This window comes from Amphiura filiformis, chromosome 1 (genome assembly GCF_039555335.1).
Source record: "Amphiura filiformis chromosome 1, Afil_fr2py, whole genome shotgun sequence".
In the NCBI taxonomy this organism is placed as follows: domain Eukaryota; kingdom Metazoa; phylum Echinodermata; class Ophiuroidea; order Amphilepidida; family Amphiuridae; genus Amphiura; species Amphiura filiformis.
The window spans coordinates 41,015,710-41,037,286 of NC_092628.1; the positions used below are offsets into that span (position 1 = coordinate 41,015,710).

General features: G+C 37.6%; 1 protein-coding gene and 1 long non-coding RNA gene across 2 annotated transcripts; both read right to left on the reverse strand.

The window, feature by feature from the left end:
• Nucleotides 1–1,558: 1,558 nt before the first annotated feature.
• On the reverse strand, nucleotides 1,559–4,362 carry LOC140166250 (uncharacterized). The gene is made up of 3 exons (XR_011860836.1): nucleotides 4,112–4,362; nucleotides 2,479–2,703; nucleotides 1,559–1,803 (listed from the first exon to the last, which is right to left on the reverse strand). It is a non-coding gene; the product is annotated as an uncharacterized lncRNA (long non-coding RNA).
• A 1,618-nt stretch (nucleotides 4,363–5,980) lies between these two features.
• LOC140160178 (uncharacterized) lies at nucleotides 5,981–17,781 on the reverse strand. The gene is made up of 6 exons (XM_072183458.1): nucleotides 17,709–17,781; nucleotides 16,618–16,746; nucleotides 16,134–16,403; nucleotides 11,590–13,893; nucleotides 6,676–7,101; nucleotides 5,981–6,294 (listed from the first exon to the last, which is right to left on the reverse strand). Exons 1-6 carry the CDS (start codon nucleotides 17,779–17,781, stop codon nucleotides 5,981–5,983), a joined length of 3,516 nt encoding a protein of 1,171 aa, XP_072039559.1.
• Between the last annotated feature and the right edge of the window lie 3,796 nt (nucleotides 17,782–21,577).

Genomic DNA, 21,577 nt, shown 5'->3' on the forward strand with positions numbered 1-21,577 from the left:
TTTGGCCAAATACAAGCTTAAAGCCATGTTTGCAATATTTTATTTCAGTGTATGAAAAGAGTTTTTGCCACTTATTACAACAATATTACACACTTAAAATTTCTTCTTCTTTCTTCTTTCAATTTCTTCTTCTTTCTATTCACGTGATGTACATCAATTTTTATATTGCACGGGGTTTACGTGCACATACCCATGCACGATCCTGGAACCTAGGATTGATTGCAGATATCAGAACCGGGGATGCTCCCCTTCTCTTTTCGAACAGCTCGGACACTTAAGGGATACTACACCCTGCCCAATTTGGTGCCTATTTTTGCATTTTTCTCAAAAATTATAGCGCATTGGTGACAAGTAAGATATGTATATTATAGGGCAAGGACTACAACTACTGCACTGGAAATTTTATTTCAACACAGACAACAGTTGTTGAGTTACAGTCAATAATGAGGGAAAACTAATATTTGATCAATAAATCAATAACTACTTGCCTTGAGTTGCTGAATTTTCAGTGCAGTAGTTGTAGTTCTTGCCCTTTTATATACATATCTTACTTGTCACCAATGCGCTATAATTTTTGAGAAAATGCAAAAATAGGCACAAATTGGCCAGGGTGTATTACTCTTAACGTGCACATGGATGATTCTTTCTGTACACGGGACCAATGGCTTTACTATTTTGTTATCAGACATTTACATGTCTGTTAAAAAATGAATCCTTTGTTGACACCGCATAGTGGCAGCCTGGATCTCATCATTTTATCATATCAATGATTCCTTACTAGCTTATAATTCCTTGCATCAATTGGTCTCATTGTTTGAAATTAATAGCTAAATAAGGAATCAAATTATGTAACCAAACTAAATTGACTTTGAATCGATTTGTTTACTCGACAACTGACTCCTGAAAATATGAAGGGTAGGTTGCAGAGTAAATAGTAAATAACAATAGTTGCGGCATAACTTTAAGAATTTACTCGTAGCAACTTAATTGCGCAGATGGAAGTCACAAAATCGCCAGCTACTCGCCAAATTACTAAACTAAATTTCAGTAGCTTACTCAGGAGTTACGCTAATTGTGTGCACTTAGCGGTCAGTACAGTAATAATCCAGGTAAATCTAGCAATTTGTTTTTCTCAACTTGAAACTTACTAAACCGGGTTATTGTTTTCACTACACTGAATTACTACGAGGTCCTCATAACATCATACTAAAAGACCTTACATGGACAGTAAGGTTCAAGTGGGAAATTTTATACATTGTTTTGTATTTATCTTTAAACGAAACAACGACAAGTACATGAACTTAAAAAATTTCAGAAAAGGAAATGCTGCAAGGATATCATACAAAAAGGACTGAAGGTTTCTAACAAAATGAGCAGTGCGGCCAAATTGATATTCCATGACAATCTTTGTTCATTCACCATTACAAGCTACCTTAAATTTCTAAATAGATGAAATTGCTTATTTATGTCCCCCGGTTTCCTCCGTAAAACCCCAAAACTTTTTGCAGAACTTCGGCAAATCAAAATTTGTTGATTTGCCCCCCCCCCTCCCCCACTGGTTATAGACGCCAAACTAGTTACTACTTTCTCAAACTTGTGACTTTGGACCTTATAATATTTTCATACCTTAAAATAATTGAAATTAAGCCTCTTTTCACTACATGGATTTCTAAGGACTAAGTGAAATATTCTTTTGCCTGGCTAATACGTTAGGGTATAAAAAAAATAATGTACTTTTAGCTGGATTGAAGTCCTCTATGCGGCAGTGTCATTTAATTCGGGGTCTGAACAATCAGTCGGAACCTGTTGAAATAAGTAAAACGACGACTGAATAATGCAAAATATAGTAATATTTTCCACAAAAGTGATAACAATTTGGTTTATTATATAGAGAAAGAAAGGAAAATAAAATAAAAATTATAAGGGTAAAGAAGAAGAATTTTTTGCACGAAAAGACGGTCTTTTCTGTATTTGGAACTGAATATGGATTGTCTTTATTATCAAAAGCAGTGTTTTAATATCATACTGATCTTAGCTGCAAATTATTGCATTGTTATCAATATTTTAACACCAAGTTCTGGACAACACGTAGGGACCACCTTAGTGAACTATAACGGAACCGGCCTCTTCACAGAACCTTGTAACAAAGCCACTGAGCCAAAACTGTTACTCAAATATTTCAAAAACCTGAAACTGTCGAGACTATATAGTTGGCATGACAGTGACGACATGTGGAATAATATATATCCGTATGTGTCATACAATCCACTGGTTAGTCCTTCATATGATAACATTCTTTCGTTTTCCTCTGCATTTTTGTAATATCGTATTATTATAAATGATTTAAACACAGAAATTGCTAAAAACCCACGGGGATTGTTACCCTTGTGAACCTGGGCAACTAGCAGAACCGGCCACTTTAAAGCAACTTGTAACAAAGCCGGTGAACCCAAAATATAACTGAAATATTTCACAAACCTTGAATAAAAGATATCCGTACTTCATACATTTCCCCACTGGTTAACCCTTCCAACCTTGTCATTCTTTCATCTGCCTGTGCATATATGACATTCCAAGTATCAGTTCCTGATAATCTATATTCAATCTGAAATCCATTTACCCGAAACTCTGATGGCCAGGTCCAATCCACTTGAAATGTCGTTTGCTGTGCTTTTAGCCATCCTTCATATATAACATTTGAGACTGAGTAAGAAATAAATAAAATATCAGCTGCGAGATTTGGACACAGCAGCCATTGTAACCTTGTAAAGTGATTCAGGCAGTAATCCCGGAATTATTGCTGATCTAAATTCTTGTTGCACATCAGTTGCATTGTCGAAGGAAGTGGGATAGGGCAGTAGTTGTAAGGGGGACCTTTCTAAAATGCCCCCTTCCCAACACAAGCTCCAAGTACAAGAATGCAATATCCGGGAATGCACCAAATTCTCATACTAGTAACCAGTAGAAACTGATCAATTGTGTCGGGAAGTAACCAGTGTTAACTGGACCAATATACATGTATATATTGCATACACTGTTGTGTACTCTCTTAACTTTACTGATTGTTAGACTATTATATCGAAAAGATTGGTTTTTTCAATCTGTTGCTGATTGTAATTATGGACAAATCCTTCTCGACTTCATGCTGAATATTCAGTGAAAGGATTTGAATATGCAATATCTTTAATCTAAGAGAGTGGTTCTCAATCTTATAGCGATTGTAATTGAGGACCAAATCTTTCAGTCGAAATGATTGATCTTTATTGTTTTTCAATCTTTTGCTGATTGCAATTAGGGACAAATCCTTTCCAATTAAATAAAAGATTGAACATTTCAGTTTCAGTTTGAATCTCATTCCAACCATATGCAACGTTTGCCGTTTGGAGTAACCCTATCAGTCTAAGGAAAGAGTTCAATTGGCATTTTGGATTGACGTCAAAAGATTGAAATACTTCAATCGATTAATTTAAGAGAATACTGATGAGTCGGCATTTTATGATTACAACATACAAAAATTTTAATATATGAATATGCATTTTATATGTCGTTTAATATTTACCCCGTAATTTCCCTCATTGGTCAAACCATGTCCTCGTCACGTGACTAATTTATCGCTATTGAAAACCATAGTAACCCTGATGGGATGCCTTTGTAGCCGAAAAGTGTTGGCAAACACATGTGACCACCCTGGTGAACATAGGTACCCAGAAAACACCAAACGTTTTGGCCATTATTCGCAAAAGGTTAGAAAAGCTTGCAATAAAAGGTTTACATTTCGGATTATATAAAGGGTGTAAAACGTTTTCATAACTTTCAAAAACATTGTTTGAAAACTTACTGCAAAATATTATAACATAAAGATATTGAAGTGTTGACGAAATATTTTGCAAAAACCGTTTGCCAAAAAATCTATTACGATAACATTTTGACAACATTTGAAAAATGTTGTTGTAGCGCGTTTTTATGCCCTTTTCCAAAACCAAAACCCAGAATATAACCGTATTAAGCTTTTTAAAACGTTTTTGTTTCTGGGTAATTAACCTGGGCAGCTCCATAAAAACGTTTAACATCGCCATTGAGCCAAAACTATAACTCAAAATATTTCACAAACCTGTCGTGGTAGGAGCATCAGTAGTTGACATGCCAGTTGGTGGGATGACAGTAGAGATATTGTGCCTAGTAGATATTTGGACCTCGTACTTTGAATTCGGTGTTAGATCTTTCAACGTTGCCGTTGTTTCATTTGCCTCGGCATATGTGTCATTCCATATATCAGTTTCATGCAATTTATATTCAATATGAAAGCCATCTGCCGGTATATTACGAGGCCAAACCACTTGAAGCTCCGTACGGTATACTTCTAACCATGCTTCATATATAATAGTTGGATCTGAGTAGGAAATAAAAGAGCAATAAAATATCACCTCGATATTTGGACAGCCACTACTCTAACTTTATCATGTTCATTTCATGTCCTAGGCATTTATTGCCTAATTTATTACTTTAGGTAATAATTATAAATCATAATTCAAAGTTTTTTCAAGGTTAGATTAAAAACAAACACGGCAACAGGCAAATAAACAAAATGTAATAATAAAATACAATAAATATGTAAAGATTGCAATTACTATTTTCTTAGGTATACTGTACATAAATCTACTTTTTTGACACTTTTCATGCTTACATCCGTCGCTTGATCGGAGGAGCGATTACCGATCACACGTCGCCCGCATCAAATCGGTACCAGCATCAAATCGTTTGGAACGTTCGCTACTTGCGTTTGATCAGCATATTCACTGTGATTTTTCTGTCATTCGCTGTGACTGCTGAATGATAATGCGGCATTTAATAAGAGAAACTCGTGAGACCCTCAGGATCCATATTGGGATGCATATGTACATCCATTGCCTACTCAAAACAAGACCAATAAAGGTGGCATGATGCAGTCATGTCTACAGTAGAATTCACCACGATCTTTGCAGGACTTAAACCTCATTAAAAGCTATAGATAACACTCATTGAAAACAGCTCAACGGATTAAATCAGATCTTCTCTGGTTGTGCACATGTGTCTGTTTTACATCTGCGGTATCGCAATGAGCTGGTATTATAATTTCAGTTGGGTAACCGATTATAAAGGAAACACAAGGAAACAATGGTATGTGGACCTTTGTTCACGAAATGAGACAATGGTCTGCTTTTTGTTAACCAGCATTCTTGAAAATGAGCAACATAATGATTGTTGACTTAACACGGTTTGGAAATAATTTCTTCATATTTTTGGTGTTATCTGACGTTTACATATCCTTCCTGAAACACAAAAGTGCGACTATTTCCAAACACCTAAATTAGCTAAAAATTTAGGACATGTTACAAAACTATATTTTCTAAAATTTCGTAGAATACTTTAAATGTAGCTTGTACCGTTTTTTTGTGGCATCCTTCAAAACTGAGCGGTCCATTACCAATATTTTCGGTCAAATCTCCATTCAATTTACACGGGGAGTTGGCTAGCTATGAACTAGCTATGAACTAGCTATGCCTTACCCTCACTCATATTTTACCAAAGTGCGACTATTTCTGAACATCTAGCCTAGCTGTAATTTTAGGTCATGTTAGAGAAATATATTTGCTAGAAGTTTGGAGAATACTTTAAATATTGGCCGGTTATTTTTTACACAGTGATGTTAACTAGGCAAATGCATATACTTCCAAGATACACTATTTGTAAAGGTCGCGCGTCAATGGTGAGAGCACTGTGTATTGTGTATAGGAAAACGGACAGTAACTGCAGTATGGTATGTTCAACAGAACCGTCAAAGATATGTACGCACTATTTTTAAAAGTATACTTTACTTTGAATCTTTTTTATTTACTGCATATTTCTGGTGGAAGAAGATGATTGAAGAAGCAGCATGTGCTATGTAATAATACATTGAGAGTGAAAGGAAACATCACAGTCGGTTTTGATTTTTTTGCTTCTAATATTCAAATGCAGAGGAGTTTTTCCTCCTCCTATATCCTTGACCAAGAATTAATATGAAGCATAACAAGTTCTCAATAATTATACCTTGCGTTGATGATGCAGATGTCAAGCCTCCAGTCACTTCTTCTAGTGTAGTTGGTGCAGCTGTACTGGCAGTAGTTATATATTCAGAATGGGATGCCTCTTCTTCTGTCGTTGATTCAGTAGGACTGACAGGAGTGGTAAATTTAAACAGGGTTATCTCTTCTCCTGAAGTTGGTTCAGTTGGACTGAAAGGAGTGGTAGATTGAGGCTGTGTTACATCTTCTCCTGTAGTTGATTCAGCAGGACTGACAGGATTGGTGGATTCAGGCTGTGTTATCTCTTCTCCTGTAGTTGATTCAGCAGGACTGACAGGAGTGGTATATACAGGCTGTGTTACCCCTTCTCCTGTTGTTGGTTCAGTTGGAATTACAGAAATAGATGATTCAGGCTGTGTTAACGCTTCTCCTGTAGTTGATTCAGCAGAACCGACACGAGTAGTAGATAAAGGCTGTGTTACCTCTTCTCCTGTAGTTGATTCAGCAGAACTGACATGAGTGGTAGATTCAAGCTGTGTTACCTCTTCTCCTGTGGTTGATTCAGCAGGACTGACAGGATTGGTGGATTCAGGCTGTGTTACCTCTTCTCCTGTAGTTAATTCAGCAGGACTGACAGGAGTGGTGGATTCAGGCTGGGTTACCCTTTCTCCTGTAGTTGATTCAGCAGGACTGACAAGAGTGGTAGATCCAGACGGGATTACCCCTTCTCCTGTTGTTGCTTCAGTTGGACTTACAGAAATAGATGATTCAGGCTGGGTTACCGCTTCTCCTGTAGTTGATTCAGCAGAACTGACACGAGTGGTAGATTGAGGCTGTGTTACCTCTTTTCCTGTAGTTGATTCAGCAGAACTGACATGAGTGGCAGATTGAGGCTGTTTTACCTCTTCTCCTGTAGTTGATTCAGCTGAACTGACAGGAGTAGTATATTGAGGCTGTGTTACTCCTTCTCCTGTAGTTGATTCAGCAGGAATGACAGGATTGGTAAGAGTTGTAAGTTGTGTCATTGTCGTCAAATTTTCTGTTGTTGATCCATTGTCTGTAGATAAAACCCAATACAAGTTAAACTATTAATTTGGATAATAACCTAAAAAAAGTTCATGTAATAAGTCCTGAATGTTCTTGTGTTGAACATTCAGATTTGGATTTCTTGTAGCTTATTGAAAGAACTTAAAAAGCACCACCATACAAGTTTACTGATACCCTTTATCAAGTCTAATATCGATGTTCTAAAAAGTGTCACATTTTCACCAATTGAAACAGCAGACACATGTCAGGGGATGTAAAGCACAAGAGCTAAAAAGGAACAGAAATGTCTGAAAAGACATTCAAAACCCACACAATGATTAATGTGATGTGAGGTGCAGAAGAGTGTTTTCTGATGATACAAGAAGAATGGTGACATTTTTGGGAAAAGCTCTAACTGAATATACCGTATAATTAGCTGAAGATAAATAGCCTCATGGGTGTTAGTTGCAAATCAATGCATTTTTGTTACTTTAAGTAAAAGCTAAGGGCATATAGATTCAGAATTCGCCGGGTGCCAAGAAGGCATCATTGAGTAAATTGAGTTATTTAGGTCAAAGGTCACATGGGGGATTACATTTGAAACATGATGCAGTCATGTCTACAGTAGAATTCACCTCGACCTTTGCAGGACTTAAACCCCATTAAAAGCTATTTAACCAAGATAACACTCATTGAAACAGCTCAACTGATTAAATCGGATCTTCTCTGGCTGTGCACATGTGTCTGTTTTATATGTGCGGTATCGCAATAAGCTGCTATAATACAGCTTCGGTTGAGTAACCGATTATAAAGGAAACGCAAGGAAACAATGGTATGTAGAGCTTTGTTCACGAAATGAGACAATGGCCTGCTTTTTGTTAACCAGCATTCTTGAAAATGAGCAACATAATGATTGTTGACTTAACAATGTTTGGAAATAATTTCTTCATATTTTTGGTGTTATCTGTCGTTTACATATCCTTCCTAAAACACAAAAGTGCGACTATTTCCAAACACCTAAATTAGCTAAATATTTAGGACATGTTACAAAACTATGTTTTCTAGAATTTCATAGAATACTTTAAATGTAGCTTGTACCGTTTTTTGGTGGCATCCTTCAGAACGGAGCGGTCCGTTACCAATATAGCTCAATATTTTCGGTCAAATCTCCATTCAATTAACACGGGGAGTTGGCTAGCTATGAGCTAGCTATGCTTTGCCCTCACTCATATTCTACGAAAGTGCGACCCCTTCTGAACATCTAACCTAGCTGTAATTTTAGGTCATGTTAGAGAAATATATTTGCTTGAAGTTTGGAGAATAGTTTAAATATTGGCTGGTTATTTTTCACACAGTGATGTTAACTAGGCAATGCCCATATACCTATAACATACACTGTTTGTAGAGGTCACGCGTCAATGGTGAGAGCACTGTGTATTGTGTATAGGAAAACGGACAGTAACTGCAGTATGCATCTAACCTAGCTGTAATTTTAGGTCATGTTAGAGAAATATATTTGCTAGAAATTTGGAGAATACTTTAAATATTGGCCGGTTATTTTTCACACAGTGATGTTAACTAGGCAAATGCAATATACTAACGTACGCTATTTGTAGAGGTCACGCGTCAATGGTGAGAGCACTGTGTATTGTGTATAGGAAAACGGACAGTAACTGCAGTATGATTATCTAATCACGTTATGCAATACCACAAGTTCTTCCTTTAGTTCTAAGGAGTAAACTAGTCAATGCTCATATATCTCTAGAATATCTAATTAATGAGATATAAGTCAAAGGGAAAAATCAAAATTGTAGAGAAGTAACAATTCAAAATGCTCGAATTACAATTAGAATAGTCTCAAATTGTCCGTCATGACAAGAGAAAAAAATATAGCTACATGAACAGAATCTAGATTTAATGTTATGACCTCTGAATTGTCAAGGTTATATTATACTCTATAGAGTTGTTGGAACATTATTACATCATTAATTAGGCATCCTGGAGATATATGACCATTGACTTTTTTTTATTCCTTAGGACCAGATGTGTGATATTTTATAACTTGATCAAAGCATTTAAATGTCCATGTGACCTTAGACCTCAATAACTCAATTTGCTCAAATTTGCTTTCTTGGCATCCGGCAGATTCTGAATAACTTTTCCTAATACTTGAAGCAGAAAAAAGCGGAAAAAGAAGCGGCAACAGCCAATAGCGTAAACAAAACAGACAATATGACACAACACTGCCTGGATGCTTGACGCCCCAAGCCCATTAGAGAATGAATTTGGAGAAAATCTTCTGATAATTGCAAACACTCGCTGAGCAGCAATACCTTCCCTCTAAACTTTTAATCCGATAAGCTGATTATCTATTTGTTTTCATGAATTGGAAGACATTCTTTGATGTATTACTGAGCTCAATCATCTGAAATTACTGGAGCGTGAGCCACCCAGGCTGGTGGCTCAGCATAGTATTTTATTAACAGAAGGTTTTCTCCAAATTCGTTTCCTAATGCGAGGTGCGTTTTTAGCTCTATTGGCCCCGTTACAGAAAAATATGCACAAAATATATTTCCCAGTGCAATGTATACATTTTCAAAATGAATGTGAAGAAAAAATTATTATTGCCGGAGGTGGGAATTGAACTTCCGTGGCAGTCCAAGATACTTACCGTTACACCACATATACATTGGGGAAATTTTAGTATAATTATATTATAACATATCGTTAAATTTTTTTTTTTTTAAACAGTACTTAAGGCCAAGAAAAAAAGAATGTTTGTCTCAGACACCCGCGCGCATTGCTATGTGAAATCCAATGCGTTGGCCGTAATTTTATTTATTTATTTTTTGCCCCTATTTTCATTTTTTCAGTATGTATAGCGATCCAATTTTGCCTTTTTTTGCAGTTTGGTTGTTGTTTTTTGTACACATTCCGCCATGATTGTAAAAGAGATAAACAAAACTATTCATTGTGTAGGCCTATATATTACTATGTTTCTGTATTTGAATATCAAAAAGTACATAAATATAGCATATCTCATATCCCATATTCTTAAAAAAAAAAAAAAAAAAAAAACGCATAGCACTTAGCCTTTTTACCAAATGTGTCAGAGACATATTTTCTTTTTTATTTGGCCTTACAATGAGGTTCACTGTCGAACCGCAACGGATTTAGACTGATAAAATAGTGCTTGATAACATACATACACTTTTGGAATTATTTGAGACATTTTCGCGTTTAAAGGTTAAAAAATAAACCTCAAAGACACAATTTCATGCCTAATATTGATACTGCGATTTTTTAAAGGTATATCCAAGCACCATGTTTTTATCCGACATTACTTGAAAAAAATTATTGTTTTTTATTTGAGCGAAAAAAATACAAAGCAAAAAGGTATATCTCTAAATTGTTCTGATTTCAACATGTATCGATCGACTTTTAGCACGACTATGCATAACAATAGAGGATGGTCAGTAGCGTTCTGAGTGATAACTTTTGTGGAATAAGTGTTATTCTCAATGCTTTATTGATAATTCAAAACGTTGATGTTTACACGTATCATTTTTCAATGTGATTCAGCCTCAATTCAAACAGTACATGGGCGTGGCAAGAGCCTCGGTATGGATGGCGGATACCTTCAAAATATACGTAAGATAATACGCCTAACCTTACACGCCTAAGATGAATCTTAGACGTCTAAGATGCAATATTAGACGTCTGAGAGTTTCGCGGCAAACTTAAATCGACGAATCACAGAGCCAGAAATCACAAACAACCGATCATCTTAAGCATATTCAATTAGTGGCCAATTTAGACGCCTAAGATTTTACACGCTTAAAATTTTACACGTCTAAGATTTCTTAGACGTCTAAGATTGACCATTCACCGTGACCTATAATAGTGGTGGACGGTATCGCGATTCTCCCAAAATATACGACGGACGCTTTATAAGCTTGCTGTGTTATTTGGAGGCACACCACCAAATAATATCCCATTGAAGTACATGTAGTAAAATTACAAGAAAGTAAGTAATCCGGATTACAATACTTCCCTTGTGTTAAGATTCATCATTATATATCCGTGGTAACTATTTCACATTTGTCTTGATTTGATTTTTCGACATACCAGGGGCCTCTTGCTTCTATTGTAAATACAGCAAAGATGTAAATGTTACATTTAAAGTGAACATGAAATTGTTGCGTATAATTTTTTATTGTAGAGCCTTATGGCGAATCTTACAGGGGCCCATCAAGATCTGGTACAACAGGACAAACCACCCTACCGCTTAAGTGTTGACAAAACACTGCACTTACAAGAAAGTGAAAGTATGGTTAGTGTTACAATTTCAGTCATGGAGGCTCTGCTTTCATCCATCTGAACCTCAAGCTGAACCCCTTATTTCAAGTTCGCTTTTGCTCGGGGCCCCTGAACCCTCGGGCCCATGGGCCTGTCCACCCGCTTGCTATTAAGCCCCTGAAACAGTACCGTTCCGATCAAACAAAATTACTTTACTTACATGTTGAAGATGGAACAGTTGATGACACTTTAGTCACTTTCCCAGTTTCTCCTGTAGTTGATTCAGCAGGAGTCGTCGCAGATTCAGGTTTGGACACCCATACTCTGGTAGGGGTGGCAGATTCAGGCTGTGTTACCTTTTCTCCTGTAGTTGATTCAGCAGGACTGACAGGAGTGGTAGATTCAGGCTTTGTTGCCTCTTCTCCTGTAGTTGATTCAGCAGGACTGATAGGAGTAGTAGAATCAGGCTTTGTTTCCTCTTGTCCTGTAGTTGATTCAGCAGGACTGATAGGAGTAGTAGAATCAGGCTTTGTTGCCTCTTCTCCTGTAGTTGATTCAGCAGGACTGACAGGAGTAGTAGAATCAGGCTTTGTTTCCTCTTCTCCTGTAATTGATTCAGCAGGACTGACAGGAGTAGTAGAATCAGGCTTTGTTTCCTCTTGTCCTGTAGTTGATTCAGCAGGACTGACAGGAGTGGTAGATTCGGGCTTTGTTGCCTCTTTTCCTGTAGTTGATTCAACAGGACTGACAGGAGTAGTAGAATCAGGCTTTGTTTCCTCTTCTCCTGTAGTTGATTCAGCAGGACTGATAGGAGTAGTAGAATCAGGCTTTGTTTCCTCTTGTCCTGTAGTTGATTCAGCAGGACTGATAGGAGTAGTAGAATCAGGCTTTGTTGCCTCTTCTCCTGTAGTTGATTCAGCAGGACTGACAGGAGTAGTAGAATCAGGCTTTGTTTCCTCTTGTCCTGTAGTTGATTCAGCAGGACTGACAGGAGTGGTAGATTCGGGCTTTGTTGCCTCTTTTCCTGTAGTTGATTCAACAGGACTGACAGGAGTAGTAGAATCAGGCTTTGTTGCCTCTTCTCCTGTAGTTGATTCAGCAGGACTGATAGGAGTAGTAGAATCAGGCTTTGTTTCCTCTTTTCCTGTAGTTGATTCAACAGGACTAACAGGAGTGGTAGATTCGGGCTTTGTTGCCTCTTTTCCTGTAGTTGATTCAGCAGGACTGACAGGAGTGGTAGATTCGGGCTTTGTTGCCTCTTTTCCTGTAGTTGATTCAACAGGACTGACAGGAGTAGTAGAATCAGGCTTTGTTGCCTCTTCTCCTGTAGTTGATTCAGCAGGACTAATAGGAGTAGTAGAATCAGGCTTTGTTACCTCTTTTCCTGTAGTTGATTCAACAGGACTGACAGGAGTGGTAGATTCGGGCTTTGTTGCCTCTTTTCCTGTAGTTGATTCAGCAGGACTGACAGGAGTGGTAGATTCGGGCTTTGTTGCCTCTTTTCCTGTAGTTGATTCAGCAGGACTGACAGGAGTGGTAGATTCGGGCTTTGTTGCCTCTTCTCCTGTAGTTGATTCAGCAGGACTGATAGGAGTAGTAGAATCAGGCTTTGTTGCCTCTTCTCCTGTAGTTGATTCAGCAGGACTGACAGGAGTAGTAGAATCAGGCTTTGTTTCCTCTTGTCCTGTAGTTGATTCAGCAGGACTGACAGGAGTGGTAGATTCGGGCTTTGTTGCCTCTTTTCCTGTAGTTGATTCAGCAGGACTGACAGGAGTAGTAGAATCAGGCTTTGTTGCCTCTTCTCCTGTAGTTGATTCAGCAGGACTGATAGGAGTAGTAGAATCAGGCTTTGTTTCCTCTTTTCCTGTAGTTGATTCAACAGGACTAACAGGAGTGGTAGATTCGGGCTTTGTTGCCTCTTTTCCTGTAGTTGATTCAGCAGGACTGACAGGAGTGGTAGATTCGGGCTTTGTTGCCTCTTTTCCTGTAGTTGATTCAACAGGACTGACAGGAGTAGTAGAATCAGGCTTTGTTGCCTCTTCTCCTGTAGTTGATTCAGCAGGACTAATAGGAGTAGTAGAATCAGGCTTTGTTACCTCTTTTCCTGTAGTTGATTCAACAGGACTGACAGGAGTGGTAGATTCGGGCTTTGTTGCCTCTTTTCCTGTAGTTGATTCAGCAGGACTGACAGGAGTGGTAGATTCGGGCTTTGTTGCCTCTTTTCCTGTAGTTGATTCAGCAGGACTGATAGGAGTGGTAGATTCCGGCTTTGTTGCCTCTTCTCCTGTAGTTGATTTAGCAGGACTGACAGGAGTGGTAGATTCAGGCTCTGTTAATTCTTCTTCGGTTGATAATTTAGTAGGGCTTAGAGGAGTGGTATAATCATCCTGTGTTACCGCTGTTTTTCCTGTGGATATAGATAGACTGAGTGGAGTAGTAGATGTTGGCTGGGTCCCTTCATCTTCTCTTGTTAATACGGTTTGTTGGGTAGATGGTTGAGATGTAGAACTCCGCAGTGTTGCACCTGTGAAAGTCAGAAAAAAGGGATGGGGTATGAGCGTTTGGACAGTATTTATTGTGGGACATTAGAGCACATCAGACATATCGAATTGCATTCTGAATACAAAGAATGTTCTTCTGATATCAAATAATTTTGATTTTTGAAATTCGCAATGTAATACACATTTTATGGCAAATGATTAAAACTGACATTTTGATATTTAACAGTACTCGAAGTAAACTTTATAAATCTGATGATATGTACTTAAAGTGTATGTAGGTGGGATGAAAAGCCGACGATCAATTGAAACTTTTGACCTTTCGTATTGAAGATATGGATTTTTCCCCAAAACACCCAAAAAAATTCGGTCTTCTTTTTTTTGGGAAAATCCATATCTTCAATATGAAAGGTCAAAATTTTCAATTGATCATCGGCTTTTCCTCCCAGCTACATACACTTTAGGAATATATCACTAGATTTATAACATTTACTTCGAGGACTGCTATATATCAAAAATGTGAAAAATATCAAATTTTAATAATTTGTCATGAAAATGATTGTGCTCATTCGTCACGAAGGAGAACAAGGTGCCTGGAACAAAGACTGTCAGCTACTATAATATCTGATCTAGGTCAATAGAGGGCATAGTGATTGAAAAAATAATGGTTAGCACAGGTTACCCAGTCTCTGCTTAATTCAAACAGCACGCTTTTGATTTTGACTAAAAACCAAGGTTAACATGCTGCTTAAATTCAATTGTATTTTTTTTTTCCTCAAATATTATAGTTACCCAAAAACATAAATTTTGGTAGCTTAAGGATCACTACCTCCATATATCATGAATTTACTTTCAAAATGAGACTTTTTCGTCCTGAAAATTGGGACATGAACATGAGGTAAAATCAGCATATTTCAACGTAGCATCTGCGTTTTATTCCAACACTAAGCAGCCATTCGATGACATCAATGCCGTTATGCGTTACGTAATAAAAACGCCCAGTCAGATGTATTTCGCAACTGCCAAACACAAGTCACCCTATTTCGAACTGGACGTTGAATGAACACTCTCATGAATATTGATTGACAATATTATGTCTGCGCTTAAATCGGACATAAAAGAACAAAGAACGTTGCAGCCCGTTGGGCCTAGACACGAACATAATACTGATTTCATTGTCCAACCGTCAATAAAAATATTATTTTGTATCTAGTCCTGCATCTAGGGTCCCCAATATTAATCAATCAAATTGATCGTGTATGGGCCGCATGTGCAATAAATTAGCATTAAAATGTTTCTTATTCTAAAGCTGTTCTAGAAACACTTAGATTTTGGCGGACGCTGCTGTGGTGTACATGACAGGTGGTTGGCAAAGCGTTGAAAGCGAACAAAAGAAACGTAAAGCGGAAGCATTCTTAAGCATAAAACGTGTAACCAAATATTAAACCAAAAAATATTCAAAAATATTAAATCAGTGTTGTGTAATGATTATTAACAACATTCCACTAAACCATAATTATGAGGACAGTACTTCAACTTCTTTCATATATATCGGATCGCTCAGGTATTGCACCCCAAATGCCAATTCTAATATAAAAAAAGCTACTTCTGTAAAAACGTTGATAGGGGAAAATTTGCTCATGGCTAAACGATAGTGCAGATAATATTTAAACATTTGAACGCACAAAAACATAAATCAGGGGGTTTGGTACAACATCTACACCCCTTTGGTATGACGAGATTTAATTCAATTCTTTGACATTACCTGGTACAGCAGTTGTCGCTAAGTCGTCCAAGTCAATGGTTGTGTGGTGACAGGTTTCTTCATCACTGCCATCATCACAATCTGCTTTACCATCACACAATGAATTTACATCGACGCATCCACCATCATCGCATACGGTTGCTCTGATTCCGCAGCAGCTAGGTGGTTCATCACTTTCATCTGAACAGTCAAATCTTCCGTCGCAATACCAAGAATCATTAATGCACACACCATTGTTACATTGAAACTCGTCACTCGGACAAGAACCTGTGCTCAATATACACAAATAAGACGATTGTCAAACAAATTATAAAAGCATTAATCAAATGTACGTTGATTTATATAATCTTACTATAATCTATATATATATAATTTGGCTAATGTTGTAAGTGTGTGTATGTGTGAAGGGGGGGGGATGTAAAAGGCTTCGTCAGTTTATGGTAATCTAATCTTTTATTTTCTGAAAAATTTCAGAGATTCAATTCAATTCTTTGACATTACCTGGTTTATCAGTTGTCGCTAAATCTTCCAAGTCAATGGTTGTGAGGTGACAGGGTGCTTCATCACTGCCATCATCACAATCTGCTTTACCATCACACAATGAATTTACATCGACGCATCCACCATCATCGCATACGATTTCTCTGATTCCACAGTAGCAACCAGTCGGTTCATCACTTTTATCGGCACAGTCAAAAAATCCGTCGCAATACCAATAATCATAAATGCAGACATCATTGTCACATAGAAACTTGCCGCTCGGACAAGAACCTGTGCCCAATATACACAAATAAGACGATAGTCAAACAAATTATAAAAGCATTAGTCAAATGTACTTTGATTTATATAATATTTCTATAATGATAATATATAATATAATTTGGCTAAAGTAAGGCTCCGTCAGTTTATGGTAATCTAATCTCTTATTTTCTAAAATTAACTTTGGGGTTCTATGCCGACTTTTAATATAAATGGCACGTTTTACCCAAATATGATGATGCAGAAGTCAAGTCTTCAGTCACTTCATCTCCTGTAGTTGATTCAGCTGCACTGGCAGTGGTGATAGATTCAGACTGGGTTGCCTCTTTTCCTGTAGTTGATTCAGTGGTTGATGCTAAAAATGTAAATATGATTACAATTCACATAAAGGTCTACTTTTAGAATATCTAGGATATACAGGGGTGAACACAACTGGTACCTTAATTTTTTGGCTTACTGTATATTCTGGCTTCAGGCCTGCCTACAATATAGGCCTACTAACACTTTATTAATATTCAGATGGCCCACATTTAATAACCATATGCTTGTAATAATTGCTCTAAATACGTGCAGTAACATTGTCAGTTATTAAAGGGAAATTTACACATAACAGCACCGAAAATGGCTCCGATTGTGGTTGTGGAATGCGCAAAGCTAGCTGCTCTCTCAACCACCCCTACTTGGTCCGAGTCAAATTTTGCACTTTGGGGCATATTATATCAAATCACTTGCATCTGAGATCACAGAGTATCAATAATTTCCTAATAAAATAATCTACTACAATAATAATATACATTGCGTCTGGATGAAGTGGCCTCTATTTTATATAATACTTAAACCCCCCAAAATTAGCAATATTTTCAAAACAAGTAACGGCACTTCTGAGCATGGCGGTCCTTTACAGTTCTTACTATTATAGTCCTTTTCAGTTTCGAGATTGTTTTTACATCGAAATAATCACATGTACGTGTGTCGAGTCACGCACAAGCCTAATCATAAAAATATAAAAGTGCACTGACTTCTATGGGGCAAACAATCTCTTTAATAATACCAGATTTGCCGAATTAATATATAATCTATGATGTCAGTATATGAATCCCGGCATATCAGGTTTGATTGGACAGAAGAACGCAATCTAAATGTCCGAATTTCAATCCGAATGTCCAAATGTCAATCTCAGCTAAATCTCCGTTTGGATCTACAATCCGGGATCACCGAACTATTTTAGTACGTATCAAGTTTATATACAGGTCTAATTCACTGACGGAAATACTTTTAAAGCAGTTTTCAACGAGTTGATATTTATTTTGATCTCACCTGATATTCCAACAATGTAACTAAATAAAACACACAGAAGGCTGAAATACTTCATTGTACAAGTATATGCCATTCTTATTTGGTAAGTGTTAACACTGTGTAATACAGTACTCTTAAAGCCGAAATAATGATGCAGCAAAATGTGACGTCAGCAAACTCACCTGACCCGTTATTTTTGTGCAATGAACTGATTAGACCCTTTTAGACTTGTTTATATACACAATGCAAATACAAAATTACTCAATTTAATCTTTTTTGTTCCCCTGGTCCCTTTTTACTCAACATTTAGTACTTAGCTATCACAGATGCTGACCGCAGGCCGCAATCTTTTTTAAGCTCGCGAACAAATGCGCAACAAATAAACTGTCAACAAAATTTAATTCTATAATGAAAAGTATAACATGAAAGCATACAGCCAATGATTTACAATAATTTGTAATGTATTGTTGCTGATTAAATTCACTTATTATGTTCCAAACGCCTCTCTGAAGTATTTTACACACTTATGTCCCATAAAGTCTACTGTAGACTTGGAGACAACTGGCCTATCTTTTGCGTACACAATCCTTGCACTGATGACAATATCAAATTTCACCATTTACTTCTTTCTGAGAACAGCTTCCATCCGCTCTGTGGTACTTTTTTTTTACAGAACTGGTGTGTTTTTACTAGAATTGCAACTTGCCGAAATAAATCCATCACATCACCTTTTTTGGATTCTGCATTATCTTTGCTCAGTATCAAAAGGTATAATATTTTTTCTAACTTACATCTCTGTTACCAGCTTTAATTTAAGAGCATTTTTTCAACCGCATTTTTTAGTGTTTCTCTCGTAGAGAACTGTAGCCAATATTGTTTTTATTCGGAAAGTTCCATCAAATAATAACCCAGTATGTGCAGATTGTACCTTGCAAGGTCAAACTGTTAGTCTTTGCTTTTTGTTCTTCGTCCTATGGATTAAGGTGATGGGATTGTGATCTGTGAAGCCAAGCAAAGAGTATACTGTGGTACTCAGAAACGCATAAAAATATCAATGCTAAGGCAAAGCAATTTGCACACACTCTTGTGGAATTCTTTCCCTTGTGCTTGTCAGGCTTAAGGTTATTAACTGTTGTGATTTGGTAGTTCACAGCATCTTACGAATGGTAGTGAGCTTTGGCAAAAATTGCATTGCTCAATTCATAACGAGCGTGTAGAAGAATTAAAATATCACAGATGCACTTTGATAGGTGCTGCGGTTCTTGAGTTACGTTGTAAAGAGGGCTGAAACAACAACACTTTTGTAAAACGTACATAACTCATTAACAACAATAAATTAAGCAAGTTTGCAAAGTATACGATTTGTAGAATGAACTTTTGCAAACATCAAGGTGTTATTTTTCAATAATATATTGATCTAGATAATGAAAACCGATTTTTAGGTTGCTTCGACCAACAATAGAATTACCTCTTATAAATGCATCTACGCGCAGTTTCCACCTCGATACACCAGAGTACACAGATATTTCCAGATAGCAAGTCTAGTCTCCACGCAGTCTGTGTAATACTACACGGTTGAGTGCATATCAAGAGCTGTGTGAGATCTAGTGGAAAATAGCCGTCTGTGATTGGTTTTTGCCAAAATCTCAAGTGTTCCCTTCATCCAATCAAGAATTTGTTTGTATCGAACAAAAGCTGACACTTCCCCCTAAAAACAGTTTTTCACATTAGGTCAACAGATAACGAAATTCAATGTTATAGCAAGGCAAATGTGGTAAATCTGTTGAAAACTACCTATCCAAGCACATTAAGTGACCATAATAAGTTTAAAAAAATCAAAACCTCAAGTGTTTCTTACAATAGTTTTCAAATTTTATGTCATTTAATGAAATTAAAACACTTATATTGGCCATATACTAGCTATATTAGAATGAGCAATGGCCAATTCTCTTAAAATTGCAAATCTTGTGCAAAAAGTTACTGATTTCGCCTGTTTTGTCATACTATTGTAAATTCAATGAACTATGACTTCGCTAAAGAGCGCTTACAAATTGATATGGTGTGTTCTGAAATAGGTCTACATTTAATTCATACATGTAACAAGGGGATCAGTGGAAATCACATCCACCAAGTTTTACAACAATCCAGCAATCTATATTCAGACGACCTTTTAAAAAATGTTTTTTTACGACATGGCATAACTGGGCATTAACAGCAGAGACAAAAAAAAAATCATTTAGAAGCTCCTGACGAGGAAGCACCAAGAAAGCGATTACCCTCCCTGCTGAAGCTGGCCCTCGATCTAATGGCTGGAATTTGGGCAGGAAGAGAATTCCATAATTGGCCTGTAGATGGTAGAAATCTTGGTTTGATTTTGGGACTTCCACTGCTAGGACATGGGATCTCACAGACCGCCGCAACATGGGGTCATGGACATGGATGTTTGGCATCAGCTAGCATAATAACTCAAGGGCCTCCTTGTAGAACATACGATGGAAGAGGGTGGATGCTCCAACTGCCCTGCGGTGACTCAATGGCTGAATATGATGATCTTTATACTTATTCGTTGGCAGACCTATGACACGTTTAGCTTTATTTTGGATGGAGTCAGGCTGAGCTAGTGAGGTGGGAGTTGCACCAGTCCAAGCACTGCTAGCATATTCCATTTTTGATCGTATCATGGCCTTGTAGATGTTGGCTCTCTCTCTCTGCAGGTAGAATATAAGGCGAAGCTCTTCTGAGGAGTCCCGGTCGCTGACCGGCTGTCTTAGAGATTTTGGTAACTACTTGGTTCCAGGACAAGTTGTTATTCAATGTAAGACCTAGAAGGTCTACGCTGTCAGCTTCTTCAAGAGTTACACCGAAAAAGTGAAGTGGTGGATGGTTGCCATCAGCATCTCTCCGGTTGGAGATGGTAGTGGTATTACATTTGGCAGCACCAAACAGGAAATTCCATGTCTTAGCCCATGTCTCTATCTTGGCCAAATCCTGGTCGAGAGATGCTGCAGCAGGAAGTCTACCTTCTCTGGATTTGATGAAGGACATAATGGTAGCATCATCTACGTACAAGATGGACTGATTGTTCAGATCTTGTGATATGTCGTCAATGAAGATGATAAACAGAAGGGGCCTAGTATGGAGCCCTGAGGTACCCCAGCATTGATTTTTTTTTTCGATCCAGACTCCCTTCCATTCAGGACGACCTTCAGTGATCTATCTTTGAGATAGTCCGTCAGCCAAGCATGAAGAGTACCTGAAAACCCTAGTGCAGAAAGTTTCTCAAGCAGACCAAGGTGCCATACACGGTCAAAACCTCTGCTGATGTCAAGGCAGACCACCCGTGCTTCTTCTCTGTTGTTGAGTGATTTGGCAAGACATTGGGAGACGTATGTCAAAGCATCTGATGTAGAGTGACCAGGCCTGAAACTAAACTGCTGAGGGGAGATCAGATGATGTTCATCCAGTTGTTTCCACATTTTCTTACTAACAAGCTTCTCCATCACTTTTGACATAATACACAGCAGAGAGATGTGTCTGTAGTTTCCAGGTGTATGTTTATCACCCTTCCTGTAGCATGGGATGACATGCGCACATTTCCACTGGGCTGCCATCAGTTGGAGATCTGCTGCCAAGCGATTCCTGATGGTGACAGTTAAAATCACCAGCTAGGATGCAGATGTTGGCCTTTGTTTTGGATAGCAGGCGGTCTAGGCTTCTATGATACCATATCTTCTATTATATCATACCAAGGGGGATCATAACCAATTCATGACAATCCAAATATCTATTATCAGTAACTGTTAACTTGATTTGACCTTGATGGTTTTGATGCTTAATTGTGTGATTAGACCTACGTTTTATAACACAGCTTTGGACATTCTGACAATCCA